This window comes from Nanorana parkeri, unplaced genomic scaffold (genome assembly GCF_000935625.1).
Source record: "Nanorana parkeri isolate BGI_ZX_2015 unplaced genomic scaffold, ASM93562v1 scaffold2154, whole genome shotgun sequence".
Lineage (NCBI taxonomy): Eukaryota > Metazoa > Chordata > Amphibia > Anura > Dicroglossidae > Nanorana > Nanorana parkeri.
The window spans coordinates 102,568-126,734 of record NW_017308422.1 but is presented as its reverse complement, the minus strand read 5'-3'; the positions used below and the strand labels follow the sequence as shown (position 1 = coordinate 126,734).

Below are 24,167 nucleotides of genomic sequence, written 5' to 3'. Positions count from 1 at the left end.
CTGCTGACATTCAGGGCTTTTGGATATCTACAAGACGATGGTTTTACAGTTAAATATCATGCCTAAAATATGTAAAATGCATATATATCATGAAAAGATTGTTTTTAAAATGAATGTTCTAGTGGCAGGTTCTCTTTAAAAAAGGCTGGAAGTTTTCTCATAACAATTGGTATATACAGTATAGTTATAACTGCTAAAGCATAGTGTAGCCCGTTCCACCTTCAGTGGAGTGGCTACAAAAAATTAGTGTTGCTAGCACTGTCTAGCTGATTTGTAGTCTGATATTATCTGGGTAATTCCAGGTGTTCTTCTATTGATTGTATCTACTTAGTGGGATGTGACCCTGCTACAGAGTGGGGCAGCCAATAAGGGAACATCAGGAGTGTCTATGCCTCACCAGCCAATCACTGGGAGTTTCATGGCCGGTGGTGCATGCTGGGGAGGTGCATAAATACTTAGGGATTGCCATGTGCTCAGTCTTCAGTCCACCCTGGGCCTAGCGTGTGAGTGGGATGCACAAGGTTGGAGATGTGGACTAGCCCTAAAGCCTGCAGGAGGCCACGTGGACCACAGGAGGGGCCTGGAACTATCTAGGAGGAAAACCAAAGAAGCCTTATGACTGTTGGAGGTACCAAGAGCTGTGATGGACCTTAGGAACAAGTCTGGTGTCTCTCTTAGGGAAGCACTCATGTATATCCCTATTCAGCAGTTGTTCTACTGCACAGTGTCAGACTGTCCTATTGAAGTATTTCTGCACTGTGGAAGCCTGAAGGGATTGGTCAGTCTAGAGTCTAACTGTAAAAAAAACAGTTATGCTGTTTTTTTTAATAATGCTTCTAAAAAAGGCACTTATAGTGACTGGTGCCCAATTTGTCAATCACACATCCCTTCACTGGCTATGGATCTGCCCCTAAGAGTGAAATGTCAGCCCTCCCTACCTTTTGGGGGTCCACCTCAGGCCTTTGGGGGGTCAGGGGGGGTGCTACAATAGCATTGGTACAATTGAATCAATGGAATTGATATGACTATACAGTACATATATGAAATCAAGAAGAAATATTTTTTCTACCAAACCAAACTGGCAACAGTTGCCAGATTGCTTTATTTTGACATTTTTCTTGACCAAAGCTGCTGGTTATAAGAGAAATTTGATCATTTTAATTTACGAAAATGCAATGTCCCTTTTTTTCAGCTTTTCTATATGTAAAAATGTAAAGTGATATCTATGGCAGGATAAAACATTGGAGGTAACATTTAAATTTTTTTTTTTAAATACTCAACATTTACCCCCAGCTTTCAGCACATTCGCCTAGGCAAAGGTGAAGATCCCTAATCCCCCCACAATAAATTACTACTGCTCAGTGTTGGGACATCTTCTATTAAAAGATGGGATTCCCAGCTTGTCCAGGATGCTGTTATTTGCACATAAAGTATATGTTGTTTAAAGGAGAACTATTGGTGTGAATTACACTCCTCCCCATAGTTAGAGCTTATGTGTGACATTGAAACTGTCACACACCAGATCTATTGATCGGGAAATGAGTGAAAATATACCCCCACTCGCTCACTTCCCGATACGATCCCTGCAGTGAGAGGTGACTGTCGGTCACTTCTCCCCCGCGCAGGGATATCCCCCTCCCCTCTCTGATCCTCCAGCGCTGACTGGAGGGACAGACGGGGAGGGGGTGGTCACAGCTGGCTCTGCTTCTAGATAGCCAAAGCCCGCTGTCAATCAGCCAGCGGGGTAGATCTTGGTATTGTCGGAAGCCATCCAGGCTGCGGCGCTCTCAGCAATTTGCTGAGTTTTGGGTCTCAGGAGGATACAGTATATGTACTCCCGTGACCCTGAGGAGAACTATGAGCGCACACCTGCAGCTACTACAAGCGATCGGGCATCTCTTGAGACGCTCGATCGCTTGAATGTAAACAGCCATCGCTGGCTGTTTACATTGCTGACAGTTTCCCCACTTGTATGCGGGCTGGGCACCGCGCACTAGCGGGGAGGGGCAGGATGTCTTAAGACACCCCCCCCACTCCTATAAGGCTCCCGTTAAGCCGTTCAGGAACGGCCATGGACAGGAGGTGGTTAAGGAAGCCGGGCAGTGTGTAATGACTCGCCACCCGGCTTCCTGATTAGCCGGGAAGCCGTCTCCATGCTCCCTCATTACCAGGTGACGAGGGAGCATGGGGCCGACTTTCTGACAAATCATGAAGCTGGCGGGCAGGTAATGACTCGTCGCCTGGATCCTGATTGGCCAGCTTCGCGACCATTCAGGAAGCTGGACGGTGAGACTTTACACGGCGCCCAGCTTCCTGATTAGTCGGGAAGCCAACTCCATGCTCCCTGGTGACGAGGGAACATGGAGCCGGCTTTCTGGCCAGTTAGGAAGCCAGGCACTGTGTAATGACTCGCCGACCGGCTTCCTGATACCTGAAGTTGGGTTATTGGGATAGGCATCGGGAGCATTTGGGTGAGTCCGAATGCTTGCTCAAATACTCAGTATCGGGACTGATACCGATGCTGCTATCAGTATTGGTGCATCCCTAATATGTAATTATTGTCATTGTTTAACAACTACTGCTTAGCTTTTGGTCAGCCATTATTTCAACGGTTTTCCTAATGCTTAATAGTATTCAGTTTATAGAATGGATTGTTTATTTTTTTAAATCTCTATTTTTTCCTAACAAGATTTTCTTACCATATGTTCAGTAATATTGAGTGCTTTCAATCAGTTTATTCTTGTGGAACTTTTGTACAGTTCATAAAATCCAATACACACTTTAAAACATAAAGGAAAGAGAACTGTGTATAATATGGACACTCAAGAATTACCTTGGAAAAACATTATTTTATCTATTTTTCTACAACTCCATTATACACACATATATTACAATACACAGTACATACACTTTATATTTTACTTACAAAGCATCTTTGTGATTGACTTTCGAGATGGTCTCTGTCCATTCACAGACATTTTATCCACGTCCATCGAGTGATCACCTCTCAGCTAAACAAGATCACAAGATGAAAATGTGTAAAAATTAGCTGAAACATTTTGAAATTAGATGCAAAAGCACAACCATGTTGAGAAGGTGGCCATTAGCTTGACAAAGATAAGTATATATTAGAGCACAGGAATATTGTGTTGCAGACTATCAATATATCGATCTTGTAGTCCAGCAGGGAGTGAGAATTACTACTACTCATCACCTTCTGTGTATTTTCAGTCTGCACTGAAAAATTTAAGAAAAAAAAATCTATTTTCATATTTTCTGTAAAAGACACAAATTAATGCAGATCTGTAGTCATCAATGTATATATATATATATAACTGTGCAAAAACTTTAGGCAGGTGTGAGAAAATGGTTTCAGAAATAAAAGCGTTAATAGTTTATTTTTATCAATTATCAAAATGGAAAGTAAATGAACAGAAGAGAAATTCAAATCAAATCAAATGGCGTTCCCACCCTTTGCCTTCAAAACAGTGGCAATTCTTCTATGTGCACTTGCACACAGGTTTTGAAGGAACTCGGCTGGTAGATTGTTCCAAACCACAGATCTTTTGTAGATGTAGGCTGCCTCAAATCCTTCTGTCTCTTCATGTAATCCCAGATAGCTTTGATGATGTTGAGATCAGGACTTTGTGGGGGCCAATCCATCACTTTCAGGACTCGTTGCTCTTCTTTACTTTGAAAATAGTTTGTAATGCCATTGGTTGTATGTTTGGGGTCGTTGTCCTGCTGCAGAATAAATTTGGGGCCAATCACACTCCTCTCTGATGGTATTGCACGATGGATAAGTATCTGCTTGTATTTCTCAGCAGAGGACACCATTGATCCTGACCAAATCTCCAACTCCATTTGCAGAAATGCAGTCCTAGACCTGCAGGGAACCTCCACCATGCTTCACATTGTCTGCAGACATTCATTATTGTACTGCTCTCCATTTTTTTCGGCGAACAAACGTCCTCCTGCTACAACCAAATATTTAAAATTTTGACTCATCAGTCCAGAGCACCTGCCTCCATTTTTCAGCACCCCAGTTCTTATGTTTTCGTGCATAGTTGAGTCGCTTAGCCTTGTTTCCACGACAGAGGTATGGCTTTTTGGCCTTTATTCTTCCATGAAGAACACTTCTATCCAGACTTCTGTACCTGGGTCCCACTGGTTTCCACCAGTTAGATGCTGATGGCACTGCTGGATATCTTCCAATGTCAAAGGGAAGTAAGCATGGTGTATATTTTAGCTGCTGAATAAGTTTTCATGTGGGTTGTGTCTACGGTCCTCAACATTGCCCGTTTCTTTGTGCTTCTTCAAAAGAGCTTAAACAGCACATCTTGAAACACCAGTCTGCTTTTAAATGTTTGCCTGGGAGAGACCTTGCTGATGCAGTATAACTACCTAGTGTTTTGTTGCTGTGCTCAGTCTTGCTGTGGTGTATGACCTGTGACATGAAACTATCTTCCCAAACGTCACTGTGTGAGGAACAGCAGATGTGTTTTAAGCCTCCTACGCAGTTGTTTCTGTTTCAGTTAATGACTGTGTTTCAACCTGCATATGAAATTGATGGTCATTAGTAGACATGTGCACCAGCAAAAAATTTGTTTAGTTTAGTTTCGTTTTGAAACAAAGAAAAAAAAATAGTTTAGTTTCGTTTCGTTTTGAAACAAACAAAAAAATTAGTTTACTTTAGTTTCGTTTTGAAACAAAAAAAAAATTAGTTTAGTTTAGTTTCGTTTTTCGGATTCGGATTATGGACGAAATTCGTTATAGGACGAATTTCGTTGCAGCAAAATGACATTAGGAAAAAAAATTACTTTTTTTTTTTTACAGTCTGCAGAAGATGAAAAAAAAAAAAAAAGCCTGAGGTTCCCCCCCAATTCACACCAGACCCTTTAGGTCTGGTAGGAATGTTAGGAGAATGCCAATTCAAAAGCAAAGAAAAAAAAAACTTTATCTATTATTCTCCCTGCCCTGGATTAGAATCTGCGACCTTGACAATGGCAAGCCTGTACGCTAACCACTAAACTATTGACTCTGAACTTTTAACCATAGTAGCATTTCATATATATACATGCAATATGTAGCATTTGACAGCTGAGGATGTCAAATGGGCAGAGCAAGCCGTGAGGTCATGGCTCGCTCCGCCCATCTGTTGACATTCGGACTGAATGTAATTTATTTACGGCTAGTTTTCCTCGAGATCGGACGGGCGTCCTGCGGCGGGACTGTTTTTATTTCGGCGGGGGTCCTGCGTTTTTTTCCTAATGTCATTTTTCTGCAACGAAATTCGTCCAATAAGTGGTGAGGTCGCCGCTAGCTCCGCCCATTTGGTTATATTTTGCCGGTATCTGCCAGAACGGTACTTTGCGGAGGGAGTTCGTCGTGTATGGGCGTCAGGTTTTTTCTATTTCGATGAGTCGTCGTCGTGGACAACACCGGATGTCATGATTGACCCTTGAATTACATTGGTGGATCTGTTTTTTTTTTTTAATTACAGGTCTTGTCGCACAATTTTGGCTTGATTTTCTTTCAATTAAAGGATTTTTTTTCTTGATGTGTGGACTCTTTAGTTACAATTAATTTTAACCATTTGATGAATAAGTAGGGGTACCCCTTACTAATTTACAAGGGGGCAGCATCTGGGTGCCCGCTTTATTGGACCCTGGAAAAGAACCCTCCCAGTGCCAAGGGCCGAGGGTCTCACGCTCTTCCCCCTCCTTTCCTGCCCTTCCAGGCTGCTACTCGGATTAAGGGTCTGGTTTTGGAATCTTAAGGTACCCCACTTTTTTTCTCTATGCACTTTTTACATTTTTTAACTGGGGGTCCCTCCTAACTTTCCTGGTTTGGGAGGGGGGCCCCCTTTTTTTTACCGGAGGTTCCGCTCAGCCGATCCAGATGTTGGATCGGCTGAGTCGAGCATGTTCTTCACTTCAGTTCAGCCGAGCTGAGCATGTTCGGCTGAACCAAATGGAGCCGAAACCAACCGATGTACGGATGATTTCAGCCGATGTACGGCCAAAATCAGCTGTACAGGGCTGAAGTGAATAGCCTAATGGCTCGGTACTTTGGCTCGGTTATTCACTTGGCTGCCTTTGGCAGCTTAGTGAATAACCTTCTGAGTGTCTCTGGTCATACAGTTCTTACTTGTTATGTCGTGCATTGTGCATGTCCCTGCAGCGTGTTTATTGTAGGATATTTATTTTGGGATGGCTATGACGGCTAAGGGGCTTAGTAACAGTTACACCAGTATGATTCAGTAGATGCATGAGATTAGTCTACATTGATTTCTGTGTTTGCCCCTGTCATATTTAAATAGCGGGGATAATTGTAGTAATTTGGCATTGCAAAGGATTATGTGGCCTGTTGATTGAGTTCATGCAAGTAGGAGGCGAATCTAAATGTACCACAGTTATAAATGGACTTTGGAAGGTACACCTGGAGAAAATCCACGTGTAGATGGACAAAACACATTGGTGTTCAGGCCAGCTGCCCACTCACATCCCCCGCTTCCTGGCAGTGTCCTAGTTTAATGAAGTCACTCGATGTTCAGGAACTGTTTTGACTTTGCAGGTTAAACTCCATCATTCTAGTCCTTTTTTATGTGCTGGTATGCCAATGACCTCACTAAGTAAGTGTAGGAGATGGCATAGTAGATGCTTGTTGTGGCTTGAGGCACACGGCAAATAGCCTGGAGTGCATGTGGGGACTTGCTGTGCTAGCTGGTCTTAAATAACTATAGCATGCTCATCCTCTTACCTGCTGGAATATTCTGAAGTTTTGAAACTGTAATGCTTTGGAGTAATTGTCGCAAATGCCTTTCACCTGCATTGTCATGCTATGTTGAAATGCCTGTTCCCCAACAGTCTGTAAGTTACCTGCTTAGTGGCTCTGTTAGATATATGTGGGATTCGGTTTTCTAAGAAGAAACTGTGCTTGTGAATTGCGAGGCTGTTTATGAGATATCTCCATGCTGGACATTTTCAGACACAATACATGGCATGAACAACGCATGCCATGGACAATTATTTTAGCTCATGATCACCCATGCCACTTATCATATGTAACATGCTCATGTTCTCCCACTTCCATACACAGCAGTATTGATGTACCTTGCTATGAATATAGCCACCAGCAATTATCACCACTGTTTGGTACCGGTATTACCTGGTGTGACTGATGAATGAAGGGGTTTGTGTTGTGTAGTGGTTATTCGACAATGCTGTCAATTATTTTAAACTTCACTCCGGGATGTTTTATGCATTTATGGTACTCTACACAGTTTCCAATTGTATCAATAAATGGAAGTAACTTGTTTATCTGTCTGGTTGTTCGTTTCGTTTTACAGCTATAGGAAGGATTAGTGTTAGGGTTACAAGAAGGGGTAATGTTAGGTTTACAGGGAAGCTTACGAGTACAGATTATTGTTAAGGTTGCAAGAAGGGTTAGTGTTACAAGAAGGGTTAATGTTATGATAACAGAATGGATTACTGCTAGGGTTAAAGTGAAGGTTGTTGGTTAATGGTGGGTTACAGGAAGGCTTCGTATTATCAATAACAATTAGGATTAGTTTTATGGTTACAGATAGGATTAGGGTTTCATGTAGGGTTAGTATTTGAAAAAAAGGGAGGGTTAGTATGATGGTGGCTTAGAATGGGACATTGTTGTCTGCAACACTAACTACAAATCAGCCTCATTATTCTGATTCCCGTAAAAAGATATTCTGCAGCGGTATAAATCCATGCTGTCATATCTAATGAGTCATTGCATTGCAAACGGGCCACCGATTCAAAGAAGAGATGTGGAATTGAGATAGTGTAATGTTTGTACATCTGCTCAAGATCCTGATCATTACTACATGGAAAAAATGCCAAGTAGCAGCAGGCATTGAAGCAGCTGGAAAAAAAGATTTTTGTCTATATGTGACATTTTCTACATATGGGGAAGAGACGATGACAGTAGCGGCAAGTGAAAAGTATTAGGGAGAAAGACAAAAGGGTCCAGCATGTTCTATTCAAGGTGTAAAGAAGAAGGAGGAAGAAGGAAAATAGAAAATACAATATAAATAGTTAATCCTACCAGTTTTCTCCATCTGGATAAGAAACAACAGGTTGAAAATTTGACAGCGCTCAGGGCTGCCAGTGTTCCCATTAATGCCAGAAAATGACTTTTACACAATCAGCCATTCACCAAATGACCTCAGCTTACTAAGCACAGTCTGATCTGAAAAGCATCTCTGACTATCGGCAGTTACCAAGATCATTTTGATCATTTTACCTACTCTGTGTTTTTGTAAGAGCTATTTCCGAATGATAGGTAACAGCTATTTATTCCTGAGACAGAACATCCTACTAGCTTTTCCCAAATGTGTGATTTGCAGTTCATACAAGGAATTAAATAAAAAAAGTTATATCTTGTTATGGAAATATACAATAGTATACAATAAAGAGAGAAAGTAAGAGAAATAACAAAAACATTTCCATTAAATAGAGGTGCTCTCTTAATGTTCTTTGCAAGTTGATTGCTCCATGGTTAATCAGTGTTCAATTATGACTGCATTATGGTCAAGCACTGCGGCAAGATGGCTGACCATAGGCTAATAGTTTTTGCAGGCTGGGTTGTATGTAGAGACTGTATTGGCATGGGTATGTTTGAATTGTGCGGTCTTGTGGTCCCATTTGTCTCCAGCCATGTTGCTTGAATAGCACTGCGAAAATCAAAATTTTACAAGCCCTATGGATTTAGCCTGCTGCTAACATTGTTCGAGGAACTCCCTTTCAATAGACTGTACAGTACACAAATTAATAGTGTGTCACCTGTGTGCCTCTAAACACCTACTGCACATGCTTTCAGTCCTACTTCTTATTGCAGCAATGCGTAGAACTGGCCAGACAATTGCCAGAATTAAATAAAAACATGTTCTACATGTTTTCATTACTCGGCAGCTAAAGACACTGGCCTGAATTGCCTTATCGCAAATACTTGCCTCATTTATGCTATTATGCACATTTCTACATGTTTATTCCTTTGCAAGTACAGAAAACTAAAGTTTGATGTGCCAGAATAATATACACCTACTTTGTATTTTGACATGACAACACAGTGGGGGGAATTTATGATCCTGTTTCTGACAACGTTTGTAGTCGCAAAGACGAAAATGTCGTGCTAACTAACCACAACCATTTATCTCTGTAATGTGTCTTTTTTTAAGTGTTCTTGTGACATTAATATTTGCGACTCACTGCACATGTTTTGCAACATTTAGCAAACTTTCTCAACTGAGCAGTAATTGCATCCAGCATTTGCGATATTAAAAGACCTCCAAACCATTGAGTATTCTAGAAATGCTCCTGAGCACTTTTAACGTAATGCAAAGATAATTTCATACCCTCAAGTCAGCTAAGTACCTCAGGTCTATTCAACTGTTCCCAGCAAGCTTGTGCCAATTTAGAGACAATTTAGAGACAATTCTCCTTATGAAGCACTGGCGGAACTACCAGGGTCGCAGCGGTGGCAATTGCGACCAGGCCCTGGCGTTCCGTCACTTGGGGGGGGGCCCAGCAAGGAAGTAGAGGGCCCCCCCGCGATCGCTCCGCTCCTTCCCTGTCACACAGCCACCTGCAGCATGTACGGGCAGCTGTGCAAAATGGCTGGAGAGGCTGTCACTGATCTCGGAGAATTTGTTGATCCCGCCTCTTAGGGGCGGAGCTAAGAGGTATGTCTCCTCTTAGCTCTGACCCCTGGCCACAGAGACGAGGAAGAGGGCCATGGGCCTGCAGGAGAGGTAAGGTAAGTTTGGAGTGGGTGCTGGGAAGAGAGAGAGAGTGTGTGTGTGTGTTGCTGGGACTTGTAGTCCAGCACAGCTGGTGGTAATCTGCATTGCTGTATGATGATTATACAGCAATGCAGAATAGCACCAACTATGTAGGACTACAAGTCCCAGCAATGCATTATAGTGGGGGGGGGGATGCTGGTGGTATTCTGCATACCTTACTTTTATTATAATGTATTGTAATGTATTGCTGGGACTTGTAGTCCCGCAGCGCTGGTGGTATTCGGCATTGCTGTATAATCATTATACAGCAATGCAGAATAGCTCCAACTATGTAGGACTACAAGTCCCAGCAATGCATTATATTATATTATATGCAGATACTAAACGCAGATACCGGTGTTCTGTCGAGAACGCCGATCTCAGCATCTGCGCTTACACACAGACCAATATTATCGAGGAAACCGGGATTTATTTACAAAGTATTTTGTTTAAATCGTTAATTGTGACCGATAATAATATTCCGTCCATCATTTCCTGCCATGGACGGCATATCATTAACGGTCACAATTAACAATTACAAATTAATACTTTGTAAATAAATGCCGGTTTCCTCGTTAATCACATCTGTACATAAACGCAGATACTGGGTCGGCGTTCTCGACAGAACATAGGCACTAAAATTTTAAACAAGCGGCTGCCTGAGGTCCCACGCTTGCTGGGGACCTCGGCAGCCTTCCTGTTAACCATGCAGTGCCGTGGGGTTGGGGGGGGGGGTTTCTTGCACCGGGGCCCTGAAGGTTCTAGTTACGCCTCTGTTATGAAGGCTTTAGTTATGAAACATAAACTAGGATAAAAATGATGGATGCACTCATACTGATATCGTAATGTATATCGTATAGTATCGGTGCCAATACTAAGTATTTTGATGAGTACTCATACACTTTCGCTACATAACATATATTTAGAAGACCAAAAGGTTGCAAACAATCCATCACTGCAATCTAAGATGTTGGATAATAAATATGTTGAATGTCAATTTTTGAGCCATCCTACTGAAAATGCTAATTGATACCCTGCCATTAAACCAAAGCATGCAGGCAGATCTGTACTGACTACTTGGTTTAGGTCAGTGACTAAGACACTTTCAAAGCCGTTGGCTCAGCATGACAGACATGCAATCAGCATTTTTGGAAGGAGAGGTCAGCAACAATATTCAGCCATGATTTAATACAGAGGCATCCGCACTACTGCACAGCTACTTAAGAACAGCTAAAGGTCAATCCAAAATACAAGGGTATAGTAAATGGTTCAATTAACTTAGCCTCCCCACTGTTCTGCATTCCCTTTCTGTGCCTTTCCCTGTCTTTAGCACAAATGTAATATCTCTTTCATAGAATTAGCAGCTCATTGATTTATTTTCTTGCTGCCTGAGATTGCTTATTTACAGTCAGGTAAAAGCAATCAGGGAGCTACTAATGCTGTCCGGCAATCACTGCAACTGTGCTGATGTCACAACTTCTTTCAAAACAGGTTTGAATATATCAATGCTTGGATGAAAATCTCAATTGCTGAGCACACACTGCTATGCTCTGCATTTCAAGGCTTTATATTCCAACTAAAATGTACTTTTAAATTATATTATAAGGAGGATATGGAGATCGTTATCTTTATAACCATTTACTTCATTTTTCTGCTTAGTATGCCTGTTGTTAGGACTGGATTTATCATTAAGGATGGTAAGCTCATGCCTATAGGCAGCAGACACAAAAAGGCAGCCTGTAAAGTTTTTAGCTACTGTGTCCAATTTGGGAAATTTCCCTTCACTTCCTGTACTGCAGACAAAACAGTGAGAAGAATTCCCTATTAGTTAGGCTGGCCATAGACCTGTCATTTTTTTTTTATTATTTAACCCTTGGGCTGAACAAAAGACATTTACGCAATTCCTCCATCAACACAAAGCTCGTCCATTGAGGAATCGCTGATGTGTCAGAATACCCAATCAGAGCGGGCAACACATTTGCTGCTGTCTCTGATCGTACGAAGATTTTCCAGCCGGCTCCTTTGAGCAGCTGATCAAAGAACACCAGCTTAAAGGGAGCCAACAGCCCCATACACAGGACGAATTTCGTCCAGTACATTAAACACCGTACAAAATTCGGCCATTGTATGGGCACATTTACTAGAACAAGTATCCCAGTTGAAATATTTCTGCTCCTGTTCTGGTAACAGCTCAAACGTTTTCATTTCTCCTTACTTTCAGTTCTGGTGACAATGCCAAAACAAAACGGCTTCTAACCTCTAGCCAGTCACTCCAAAAACTAGGTTTTGAAAAAATAGTGAAATCTACCCAAAAGCAATATTGGCTTCTTATGTTTTTTTAAGGCTGGTTACAAACATTACTATCCAACTGTATAATCCCCATGTTGTTTGTTTAGGTAGGCCCTCACACTACTTGGCTACTGGTAAATCTAAAGAATATTGTGAAAGGATTGTACAATCAGATTGTAGAGTGTTCACAACTTTAGGCAGTCCTATTAAAGTTCCTGAATTAAATCCCACCCACCGTGGAGTTTTGGGTGTTTTCACCCACTAATATATGTTCCCACCTCTCCCGATGGATGTTGGAACACCATATTTAGCTATGTCTTCAGAGTCCCCAGATATATAACAAGCCCTTTGTTGGTTCAGCTCCCCAGCATCTACCAAAAACCGAAACATCCATTTTGGGTGGGCTGAATCTTTAAAGTGACTCTGTCACTAGAATAATTTCCAAAACAAAGTGCCCCCTGCAAAGAAGAGGGTTCATACTTACCTCTTCCACCGCCTGCAGATCTGCACTGTATTGCAGGGATACCGCTGCTAAAGGATCTTTAGCATCTGACGCCCTTTCAGGAGGGTCAGATTTCTGGTCCTACACTGCACTAAGTGGTTTGATCCACCAGCTCTAATGTCAGTAACCGACGCAAGGGATCAGCTGGAGGAACCACAAAGTAGTGGGAAACTAGCAATCTGACCCACCCAATGGTGTCTCAGATGCTGGAGATGCTTTAGCAGCGGTATCCCTGCATTACAGCACTGATCGATGGTGAGTAGAAGTAGTAAGTATGAACTCTCTTCTTTGTCTGGGTCACGTTGTTTTTGAAATTTGCGCTAGTGACAGAATCACTTTAGGATGCTATGCAAATATTGGAATTCCAATTGTGTGCCAGTAGTCAGTACTATTGATCTGCAACCTTTTGAGCTGTCTCAGCAATGTTAAAGAAGTGTCTGGCTAGTCTCTAAATCAAATCAACAGAATGCAGCTGCAATGTATACATGACTTTTTCTGGTCATCTGTCATATTGATTTGACTATTGACAAACAGTCACCATTTGCTACTTAGCCTTGTAAACACCATGTGCTGAACATTTTAATATTTGTTATAATTAATCTATCATGTCTAGGCCTCAAATAAAAGGTTGATTTGTACTAAGTATCAGCTAATGCAATTCTTTATAAGATGGAGACAGTTTTTAGGTGGCATGGCTTCTAGGTTTTATCAGTCAATCTTTTTAAGAAGAGTCAACTTTTAATTGTCTGGCACAGTTGGTACATGACATCACGAAGGACAGAGTGCTATCATGTTATCACATTGTTCCAGCAATGAGAACCTCTTGTAGACGAGGACATTCTACACATATTCTTATGGATGGGGATATCTCCAGTCACCCAAAGAGGATTATCCTAAACTTTGCAGGCACAGATTCCATACTATGCTAAGGAGAGAAAAACATTTTGCAACATTGCATCTTGTTTCCAGAAGTGGCCATAGTTCATTCAGTCACTCAGAGATGAGTTCTGATCGATTGTTGTGTGTTTTTGTCCTTTACAGGTGTTTAAAAGTCCAACTCTAGGCTCACTTCTCCTGCCACGGCTGTATTTTTTTTTTTCTATTTTTATGCTTATCTGGTCTTTAGACCAGTCACATGATGTGAGGTGTCCTCTTTCTTTTAGGATCTCCTCCAGGTGGTGGGCAGTCCTTAAAAGAGAACATATACTAACTTCCTCCCGTGACCCAAAGCTCAGTATATCGTGGGCTATTATTTGCAAAATACTGAGATGGCTGCAGCCGGGACAAATCAGCAGGCTCTGCCTATCTAGAGGCAGAGCCAGCTGTGCCCGCCCCTTCCCCCGTCCATTCCTTCACTCAGCGCTGGAGGTTTGGAGAGGGGAGGGGGGGAATCCCTGCGGGGAGCCGTGACTGACAGTCACCGCTCACTGCAGGGAGATGATCGGAAAGTGAGCGGATCGGTGCATGTTTCTGCTCACTTCCCGATCAATAGAGCCGACCTGTGGCAACTTCTTTGTCACAGGTCGGCTCTAACTATGAGGATGAGTGGAAATCACTCACCTCATAGATCTCCTTTAACGTGCATTTCCACTTTTGTAGCCAAATTGAGATAACACCTACTTTATATTTGTTACACTGGAATCGGAACCAAAAATGTGTTATGTGGTTAGTGGTTCACACCAGTTCATTGCGTTGCATTGTGCTGAAAAAATGTAGAGCCGCTCTACTTTTTTTCAGCGGAGGGCAGCGCAACGCAACACACTGGGGTGAACTGCTCTCATTCACACCCATTCAATTTTAGATATGCTTGTGTTGGCATCCATTGGAAAATGGATGCCAAAGCATCTGATGTGAATGGATAATAGGTATGGCTCCTTGATCTGTAAAAGTTTTAGTTTCCTGTAAAATCAGCTGATCCCCTGAGCACTGGCTTTGACTGGCTGGAGGGTTGGAGAGGAGAGGGGGAAACCCTGCGGGGAGTGGTGACTGGCAGTCACCGCTCTCTGCAGAGAGATGTTCGGAAAGCGAGCGGTATGTGTTCTTTGTCACAGGTCAGCTCTAACTATGAGGATGAGTGGAAATCACTGACCTCATAGTTCTCCTTTAATGATGCATATATGATGTATGTAAGAATGAGTGGGGTGTCGTGGTGACACCCCCCCAAGGGGGTAGTTCCATGACTCCCTGCACTCACAGTATATCTTTAGCCTCCCGGGTCAAATGACACCAAGAAGACTGAGGACATTTAGCTACTGAATTGAAAAACCAACAAGAAATAATTAAATGAATCTCGCTACATTAAACCACTGCAAGAAAATATCTGATTGGTTATGATGTGTTAATTCACATCACTGGTCTTTGCACTTTAATATACTGTACTGCAAAGCCAAGTGAAGCAAAAAAGCTTCTTATCTGCATAATTGACTTGTTATACAGAGAGATAATATAAATGAGAAATAAAAGCTTATGTGAACTCTAACTAGTTGGATCATTGAGGAAGATTACTGAACAGAGGAAAAAAACAACAGACACACATATGAAGGAAAGTGCAAAGAAGAAGACGCGCAAAGCATCTCAGCAGCCCTTATTTTAGTACAGTCAGGAGACAATAATTCCAACACAGTGTATTATGTGTTGTCATTCATTAAAACGCTTCACCATACATCACTGCAACACAAAGTGTGAGTGGGCCCTTAGTGTTAAATGTGCTAGTGTTAGGACCCATTCAGGCCTCTGCATTTCTGTAATGTACAGTAAAAACAACATTTACGCATGAGTTACTTTAGCACGCAGTAATGCACAGTTTGTGGTGTGCTTTGTTGTGTTGTGGTGCCATTTATTTAATATGTCATACTGTACACAACTGTAGCAGGCAACACACCTGTGCTTTAGCACACAATGCTTTGTATATACACTGAGTGGCCAGATTATTATGACCACCCCATTGGGCCACGAGATTACTCTACGAGATGACTTCGTCGGGCCACCTCGTGACTCCACGAGATGTTGAAAGGTGATGCAAGGAATCTGACACTGCACTGTTGCCCTGCTGTTCTCTTGTACCAGTCTTGTCACTCTCCGTTCTGCCCTAACATTGACTAGTCGCTGACGGCCACAATTCGCACGTTCAGACCCAGATTTTCGGCTGACAGTCCAGTCATTAAACACTTTAACAACAGCTGCTCTTGAACATTTAATGAATTCTGCTGTTTTGCTGATACTCGCTCCATGGCTCCGAGTGCCAACAATCATCCTACGTTCAAAGGCTGTTAAATCGCGTTGTTTACCCATATCTTCAGAAAAAAATCACTTCTACTGTCGTGGTAAACAACCTGCTTCCCTATTTATAATTGTCTGGCCCTCTAGCAACTTCAGCGCGAAATTATAGCTAATTATAGCTAATTTGCCTGCAAACGTCAGGTGGTCATAATAATCTGGCCACTCAGTGTATATATATATACAGAAGACACAACAGTCAGTGCTGGATCAGAGATCGGCATCAGCGCTGGAGGGACTGCTGAAAACTACTGGAATTAAGAAAATGATTGGATTAAGAGGCATCACTTAAGGTAAGTCATTAAACAAGGATTAGAGGGGGGAAAAATTAGAGTTTAATGTCACTTTAAAGTATGTGTAAATCCAATCATTAGACACTCCTATAAGCTTTAACATATGAATATATAAATGAATGATAAGTAAGGTGATCCATGTGCTTTGTTTCTCACATCTGCAGGTTTTCTTTTCTTGACCAGTTCACTGAAGTCGCTTCCCTTTGCTACCAGACCATCCCATACAAAGCAGAACCAGCAGCCCACAATCCAGGAGCACCAGACAGCAGATTGCTAGGGGTGCAAAATCATTAACCCTTGCAGTGGGGCGGGGAACACACTGCAAGGGTAAATCTTTTTCGACCTTGGAATTCAGCTTTAAAAAGTGCTGCAAGTTTAATCAAAATAAATGGGCTAAATAAAAGTTCACCTTTAAAGTAGTATTCATCTCTCAAACTTATTTCAATAATGAATCCAGATTAAAGAAATATACATTGTCCAGCAAAGTATTCCTTTACACTTTTGCCCAAACACTTACAGTTATCTTTTTTCTAACAGCTGGCTCCAGCTCTCTCAGCTCAGCTTCCCTGAACTTCCTATCCAGTACAAGATCACCAAGGACAGCACAGCCTGCTGCAGATGTCCATCTACTAGCATGGAGAAAGTAGGAGGGAAGAGAGAGGAGCAGGGGAGAGGGAAATGACTTGTCTTGCCTGTGTGTTTTTGTGAAGACACACACACAACTTACTAGCACACAAGGGTGGCTGCATAGGACCTGGCAAGGTAGAGGAGCCACCCTAAAACAGGATATCAGGACCGGTGCCCAGGGGACAAGCAGATTCTGCAGGAAACTAAAACTTTTAAACATCAAGGAGCAGCATCAATTGTAAGTGATTTCATCAGCATTTGAAATAGCTTAAAACCCTTTTGACGTTAATATCTCTTTAATGCATTGCATAGCGTGAATATACCTTCATCCTTCATATTCTGCTTAGCCTGCTACAGTGGAACTGAAAGTGGCAGCAGAAGCATGCAAGATGTGTACATCCATCATGGCTGGGGAATCCCGTAACACACAAAGTAACTGTCAGTGACATATCTTTAAAGTCACTCAGGAGTTTAACCTTAAACATGTATTCAAGTACCTTAACTATTAACAAAAATGTGTCTTATTTGTGCATCACTCAGCTGTAGATCCTCAAATCATCTCTCAATTGGTACTGACACTGTCCTTCCTTCTATTGGTCGGCTACTTTTGTATAGAGATTGTAGTCCAACTGTCCAGACTGTAATAGTGACCAGTCACATTGTTTGCCAGTGCATCCAAAGTAGACATGTGCATTCGGATACGGGCAAACTTGCTGAATCACAAAATTCCGTTCATTCGGCAGTATGCCTGAATCCGAAATAACACATTATTATATGCCTGAATATATGCGAAAAATATATTCGGATATATACTAATTTGTTTTGTATGGACACTGCCACCTTGCTGTGTCCAAGCTGGCAGTGCCCATACATGCATATGACGTCACCCTATGGTGACTTCATGCGTCCCGCCTCCAAGATGGCGGCGTGCATTTGCAGAGCGTGCCAGTGGCCAATATGGCCTCCGCGTGTTTTTTTTCTTTTTAAAGTGTGCGCTTTTGGATTTGGAGCTTCATTGCCTTTCATCAAATGAACCTAATGAAAAAGTTGTTTTGTCCAAAACAAATTTTTATGCTGTGCACATGTCTAATGTATAGTAAGAAAGTCTGCTTGCTGATTGGTTGTGTTAGGGATTTTAGTACACCATTCATTTATTCACATTCTTAAATAATTGTGAGAATAATTGAATCAGAACTTTAACCAGCAATTTCATGACTCCCAAAACAGATACCTTTAAGGCATGCCAACTATCAAGGTTGCCAGTGTGCTTATTTCAGCTCTCATCCAAACTTTCAAGTCCTCAAATAGCAATTGAGATCCAAATAGAGGCTAAGATGGCTCCTTCCTTGGCTGTAACACATAGGAGGTTGTAGTTCGGTTTTAAGACTTGAAATGATTAAATGGTCCTCCTAAACAATATTCTATGACCTAGTCAGTTTTATTTCACATCTTGTTTTTGTCTTTATAATGCAATGTGTGATTGATTAAAAAAAGGTTTCAGGTTATTGATCTCTTTTATATAAGTTTAAAAAATGGTATTACGCTGATTGCAGGAAGTTGTTAATTTATGAAAGTGACCTGTTGCTTTCATGCGGTGATGTTTTTCTTGTGTTTTGTAACCAGCTGCCTGCAAATTAATGTGATTTGTGTTATCTTGTTAACAACAGCTGAGTGCAAAACATCAGCTAAATTCTATTACATAAGATATGGTTTCAGGCAATTCACTGTGGATGTCTTAAGCAGAGAGGTTTATATAACACTCGGAGGCTTTAGTGAAAACATTTTTTAAAATATATTTTAGCTAGGGATGCACCGATATATCGACCACCAAAACATATCACCCGAAAATGGCACTTTTGGCAAAATGCTGAAAGTGAAATTTTTCTGCTGAAATAGCGGTGCATACCTGCTTTCTCTCCTCCCTGCTGGGCGCTGCTCTGTGTCCCAGTTGGCAGGAGAGAAACTGTCAGGGGGGCCTAGTGCTGCGGGAGGAGAGTGCTGTGAGCGGCCGGCATCTCTCCTCCTCGCACCGCTCAGCCTCCTGTCACAGATCGGCAGAGCGGTGTGTGGGCGGAGAAAGCCAGCGCTGTCACCGGAGGCCAGCCGGCAGGGAGGAGTCAGCTGTCAGATCGAGCTTTCCTCCCCGCTCCGCTCGCTCAGCCGCCTGTGACAGCGTGTCAGGAAGGAGAACGTCGTGTGTCGCTACAGCAGGACCCTTTTTGGAGCGGATTTAGCCGCGATTCAAGCTTGCTCAATGCAAGCTTGAACGCGATATCGCGCTGCAAATCTCGCGATATCGCGCAATATGCAAATCGCGCGACAAACGAAAGTGAATGCACGCAGCCAGCAGCGTACACGTTGGACAGACACAGTGGGATACAGAAGACACAACAGTCAGTGCTGGATCAGAGATCGGCATCAGCGCTGGAGGGACTGCTGAAAACTACTGGAATTAAGAAAATGATTGGATTAAGAGGCATCACTTAAGGTAAGTCATTAAACAAGGATTAGAGGGGGGAAAAATTAGAGTTTAATGTCACTTTAAAGTATGTGTAAATTGCAATCATTAGACACTCCTATAAGCTTTAACATATGAATATAATTCCAAAAGCAGAACTCCAGGATTTTTGGAAATTAATCCTTGCTGTGGGGCTACCCACAGAGCCTCATTTTCCCCTTGGCTCTAGCCATATTTTCTCAACTATTACTCTGCTTGAAATACAGATCTATTATATGTGAAGATTCCGAGGAACATACCACAACGGAGCAGAGGGGGGAGAAGTCAGCAGTCACTGCTGCAGTACAGAGGAACAAGTGAGTAGTTCTTTTTTTATTTTTGCCCCTAGAGAAAAACGAGCAGTTAACCCTTGCAGTGCTTGGTTAGCCCCACTGCACATGCTAATTTTTTCAAAATTCTGGAGATCTTCTTTAATTATAACATATTTGAAATCTGCTGCTTTTATTAAAATAATACCTAGTGATGTTGCCATGACGATCCTTATATTCAATAACAGAATTTTCATGTTAACAAGTTAGCAGTTAATTCACAGAACACTGATTTTAGGTTTAGTTGGAGCCAAATGGGCTGAATCACCTGCTATCATGTTGTATGTTCTGGAGACAACAGTCATTAGATCTGCTTTCTATAGTCCCTAGCATTTGTAGTTTTGGATGTTTGCACCCACCTTTGGGTGTTCCCATACCAACTGTTGTATTCTCAATAATGTGAAATAAACAAAAGTTACAGTAAGTAGAACAGAATCCTATCATAACAGCCATGGCAGGTGTTTAGACTTGGGAACTCAACAGCAGAGCTCTTACCAGTAGAGTCCCTGAGAGATGTAAGGAACCTTTAGAGGTTTAACTCCCCATTTGCATCTGGCAAACATTAAATAACAGTTTTTAGTGGACCAGTTCTTTACCCATAAGAAGATGAAAACAGTTTATGTAATAATATCATAAATGTAAGTAGATGCCATTCAACTTACTTTGATACCCATCAGGCAGTAGAGGACACTGATGACTCCCATTGGAAGCACGTAGAACAGCAATGATGTTACTTGGATAATGCAGTTATAAATCCACAACGGTTGGACAACAGTGCACAGAGCAGAGTCTGGTACAAGACTTCCATTGGGGAAGTACTTCACTTCAATGCCATGAGTGCTGGTATTGGGGAAAGAGAAAACAATGGAGACGATCCAAAGTGTCATGAGGATTCTAAGGGCCCTCTTTCGGGTGCTTTTGAGCTTGGCTTGAAAGGGATGGATGATGGCCACATACCTCTCCACACTGACCGTTGTCACGCTAAGTATAGAAGCAAAACACACAGTCTCGAAGAGCACAGTCTTAAAATAACAACCCCAAGCACCAAAGAAAAAAGGGTAGTTGCTCCACATCTCATATATTTCAAGAGGCATCCCAAGGAGCAGGACAAGAAGGTCAGAAACCGCTAGACTAAACAGGTAATAGTTTGTTGGAGTCCTCATGTTATGGTGCTTCAGGATCACCAAACACACCAACATGTTTCCAGTGACCCCCACCAAGAAAATCGCTGTGTATACAAGAGTTATGGGGAGCGATAAATGACTGCGCTTTGGACCATAAAAATATGCCAGGTACTCTTCTGTGCTGTTTAGGTATCTCAAGGGAATGTCATCAGACGGGAGAAAATGACCTGGCAATGTAAAGCTGTCATTTTGCTGCTCATCCATCACTCCGATGTCAAGAGACAACCAGGGTTCACTTAATTTGTAAGTCCACTTAAAACAGAAACTGTCTAAAGTCTACTGAGAATGAAGCTGTTCTGTCGACAAGATTCTACCATAATAGAACAAAAACTAAAAACAAAAAAAAACACTTTAAAAGAATAGCTCAAGGCATAAATGGTTTGATAAAATCAAACATAATATAAAATAACAAGACACAATTAAATGAAATGTCATGGAAACATAAAGATGTACAGAAGGTTAGGTTAAAAAGAAGACGCACCAAATGATAGAAAAAATACTCAACTAGGTGTCAAGCGGCTAAACATAGCAGGAAATTACAATTCTGATAAAATACTAGCAAAAACAAAAGCTCCTCTTCAAGCACTTTCCAGAGGTCTTCAGTCCGTTCAATAGGGGAGAAAACTGCTGAAGTCTCAGTTAGTGCTGCTGTGTGATACAGAACACCAGTTGCCTTTCAAACATCTCTGTTTTAAGTGGAAAACTCTCCTCCTCCGAAGGATGCTGATTGGACAACCCAAATTATTCACTCATTCCTAACAATGACTTCAAGCTGCATTCAGCACGAGTCTGAGACGAAAAGGTTGTGGCTGCTCGTCACTGGTGCTTTCACGATCGCTGACATGTGGTGCAGGTTGGCTTGGCAAGTCGGTTAAAGGGTTAATTCCTAGTAGACACCATTACGTCTATTCTACCGGATACGAATGAGAATGTGATGTGTTCTGGATGTTCATGACGGAGGAATACAACTATGAAAACTATCCAGGATAATTTGTGTTTGCTATTTCGTAGCTGGTAATTTGAAAATACATTTTGAAATGAACATTGGACACTTGGCTAATAAACCATAAGATAGACTCAATCTGCCGCACATGAGATAATACAAAATGGTCAGTCTTTTCCTTATGTTTTAGAATAGTGTGAAAGGGATTAGATTGGTGTAAATATTCTTATCGATATGATTTTTATTTCAAAACCTTGTTTTGTGTATAATTTCTGGTTTTATATGTACATGAGGGCAGCCATATGTTCTCAATAAATGCTCAGGTTCTGCTTTCTGCTTTGCAGCTCTACACAGTGATTTTGCTTTACTGCTCCTTTTTAAAATGCAAGTCTATTGGGCATATAAAAGTGAGACTAAACTCAGGAGTTAAATCTTAAAAATGCATTCAAGTACCCTAACTATTAATACAAATGTATCTTATTTGTGTATGACTCGGCTGTAGATCCTCAAATCATCTCTGAATTGGTGCTGACACTGTCCTTCCTTCTGGAGGGTGGCTACTTTTGTTCCCCATAGTTCCTGTGTGTGTTTTAGCCACTGCACCAAGCTCCCTCCTGTGATGGACTACAATCTCATGTTTAGTTTACTGATTTGTATTGAGATTGTAGCCCATTACAGGAGTGAGCTTGGAGCGGTGGCTACTTTACAAAACACACAGGAACCATGTGGAACAAATATAGCCACCCTCCAGAAGGAAAGACCGTGTCAGCATGCATTCAGATATGATTTGAGGGTCTACAGCTGAGGGATGCACAAATAAGATACATTTTTATTAATATTTAGAGTACTTGAATGCATTTTTAAGGTTTAACTCCTGAGTTTAGCGTCACTTTAGTTGACTTAAATATTTCTTATATCTGTCAGGGACTACTAGTGAGATGTCTATGGTTGAGTCGCTCAGTTGTACATTTGCCATTATAAGGGTGCCCTTCTCTCCCTATATCATTTTTAACTGATCTCAAATCATTAAGAATGCAATAGGAAAAATAGGATGATTTGAGAATCTACAGCCAAATGATACACAAATAAGATCCATTTTTGTTTTTAGTTAAGGTACTTGAATGCATTTTTAAGATTTAACCCCTGAGTTTTGTGTCATTGTAATACTACTAACATTCGCCTAGCATTTCATTCCCCACATTCACTGTGTTTATAATGGGGTCAGTGTGCATGACAAGGGTATTGTCTACCTTATGTAAGGGTCAATTAACGAAACAGCATAAGACTTCTATATCAATCCCCCTTCTAATTAACTGACACAACACTTGTCTTGGATTTTTAGTGGCCACAGCACCCAATTTATTAAGTATAAAACCATTTAACAAATCTTTCCAAAAATAACTGACAACGGGAACTGAGGTCCTTGAAGGCCATCCCACAACAAATCAACCAGTGTCTGCCCACATGGCCCCCAGCTGCACCACACTGCCTCGGGGACTAAGTAGTATCAGCAGACACTAGATGACTAACTATCTGACCCGTTAACAAAGGGATGCCAAACCTGAGACAGCTCCCCGCTGTTAATTAAACAGCAACTGCATAGATTGCTCCTCAAGGACCCCAATACCCTGCCCGGCTGCAGCAACATTAACAATAGATCAAAACAAAATGCAATCGGACAATGCAAATATCAAACAAAAGCAAATACCACACACAAAAAAAAAAATTAGGGCGAGAGGGTGGGACGCTACTTCCACGCTGCTGACTCCGTCTGGATCTGGAACCTTCTTTCCTCAGGGATCCACCTACACTCCTCCTCTTCGCACCTCTGACCAATCAGGTAAGTGTCCCATCATGACCTCCCTGTTGCTAGGAACAAATTAACCCGAGCAGGACCCTTTTTTGTTTTTCCAAACCCCTGTTATGTAGGCCTTCCACAGATGCCTCTGTCTGCTGTTCCAGGCCTGTCTGGGGATTCATGTGGACATCTGTCAAATGTCACCCTTACAGAAAGCTGTAGAAACAGTTTTTAAAGGGTATCTAGGGTCAAATACTAAAAATAAATCTGTATTTCTATATTGAATTTACATAAGTTCTATCCCACTCCTAATAACCATATTGATCTAGAAGTTTGTAAACTTGCATATTGAAGATGCCCATAGGATGTACTTACTCAATGCACTGACACAATTTCACTCAGGCCTGCCTTCTAAACTACATATCAACATCTGAACAATGTCATGTTATATTTGCTTGCTGCAAGCAATGCATGGTGGGATATGCAGTCATGAGAAATCAAGATTGCATCACATCAACCAGCAGGGAAAGACACACAAAGCACACTGGGAATCCAGGAAGTTGCTGAAAGTGATGGGCATTGGGCAGACAGAAGGCAGCACTCACTACATAA

General features: G+C 41.7%; 1 protein-coding gene across 1 annotated transcript in view; it reads right to left on the bottom strand.

The window, feature by feature from the left end:
- Positions 1 to 21,018, bottom strand: part of NMUR2 (neuromedin U receptor 2) — a 32,863-nt gene extending 11,845 nt beyond the window's left edge. Inside the window, exons 1-2 of the mRNA XM_018572873.1 lie at positions 20,293 to 21,018; positions 2,927 to 3,011 (exon numbers count right to left, since the gene is read on the bottom strand). Of these exons, the coding sequence (XP_018428375.1) occupies positions 2,927 to 3,011; positions 20,293 to 21,018 (811 nt within the window). The remainder of the gene's footprint in view (positions 1 to 2,926; positions 3,012 to 20,292) is intronic.
- Positions 21,019 to 24,167: the final 3,149 nt, after the last annotated feature.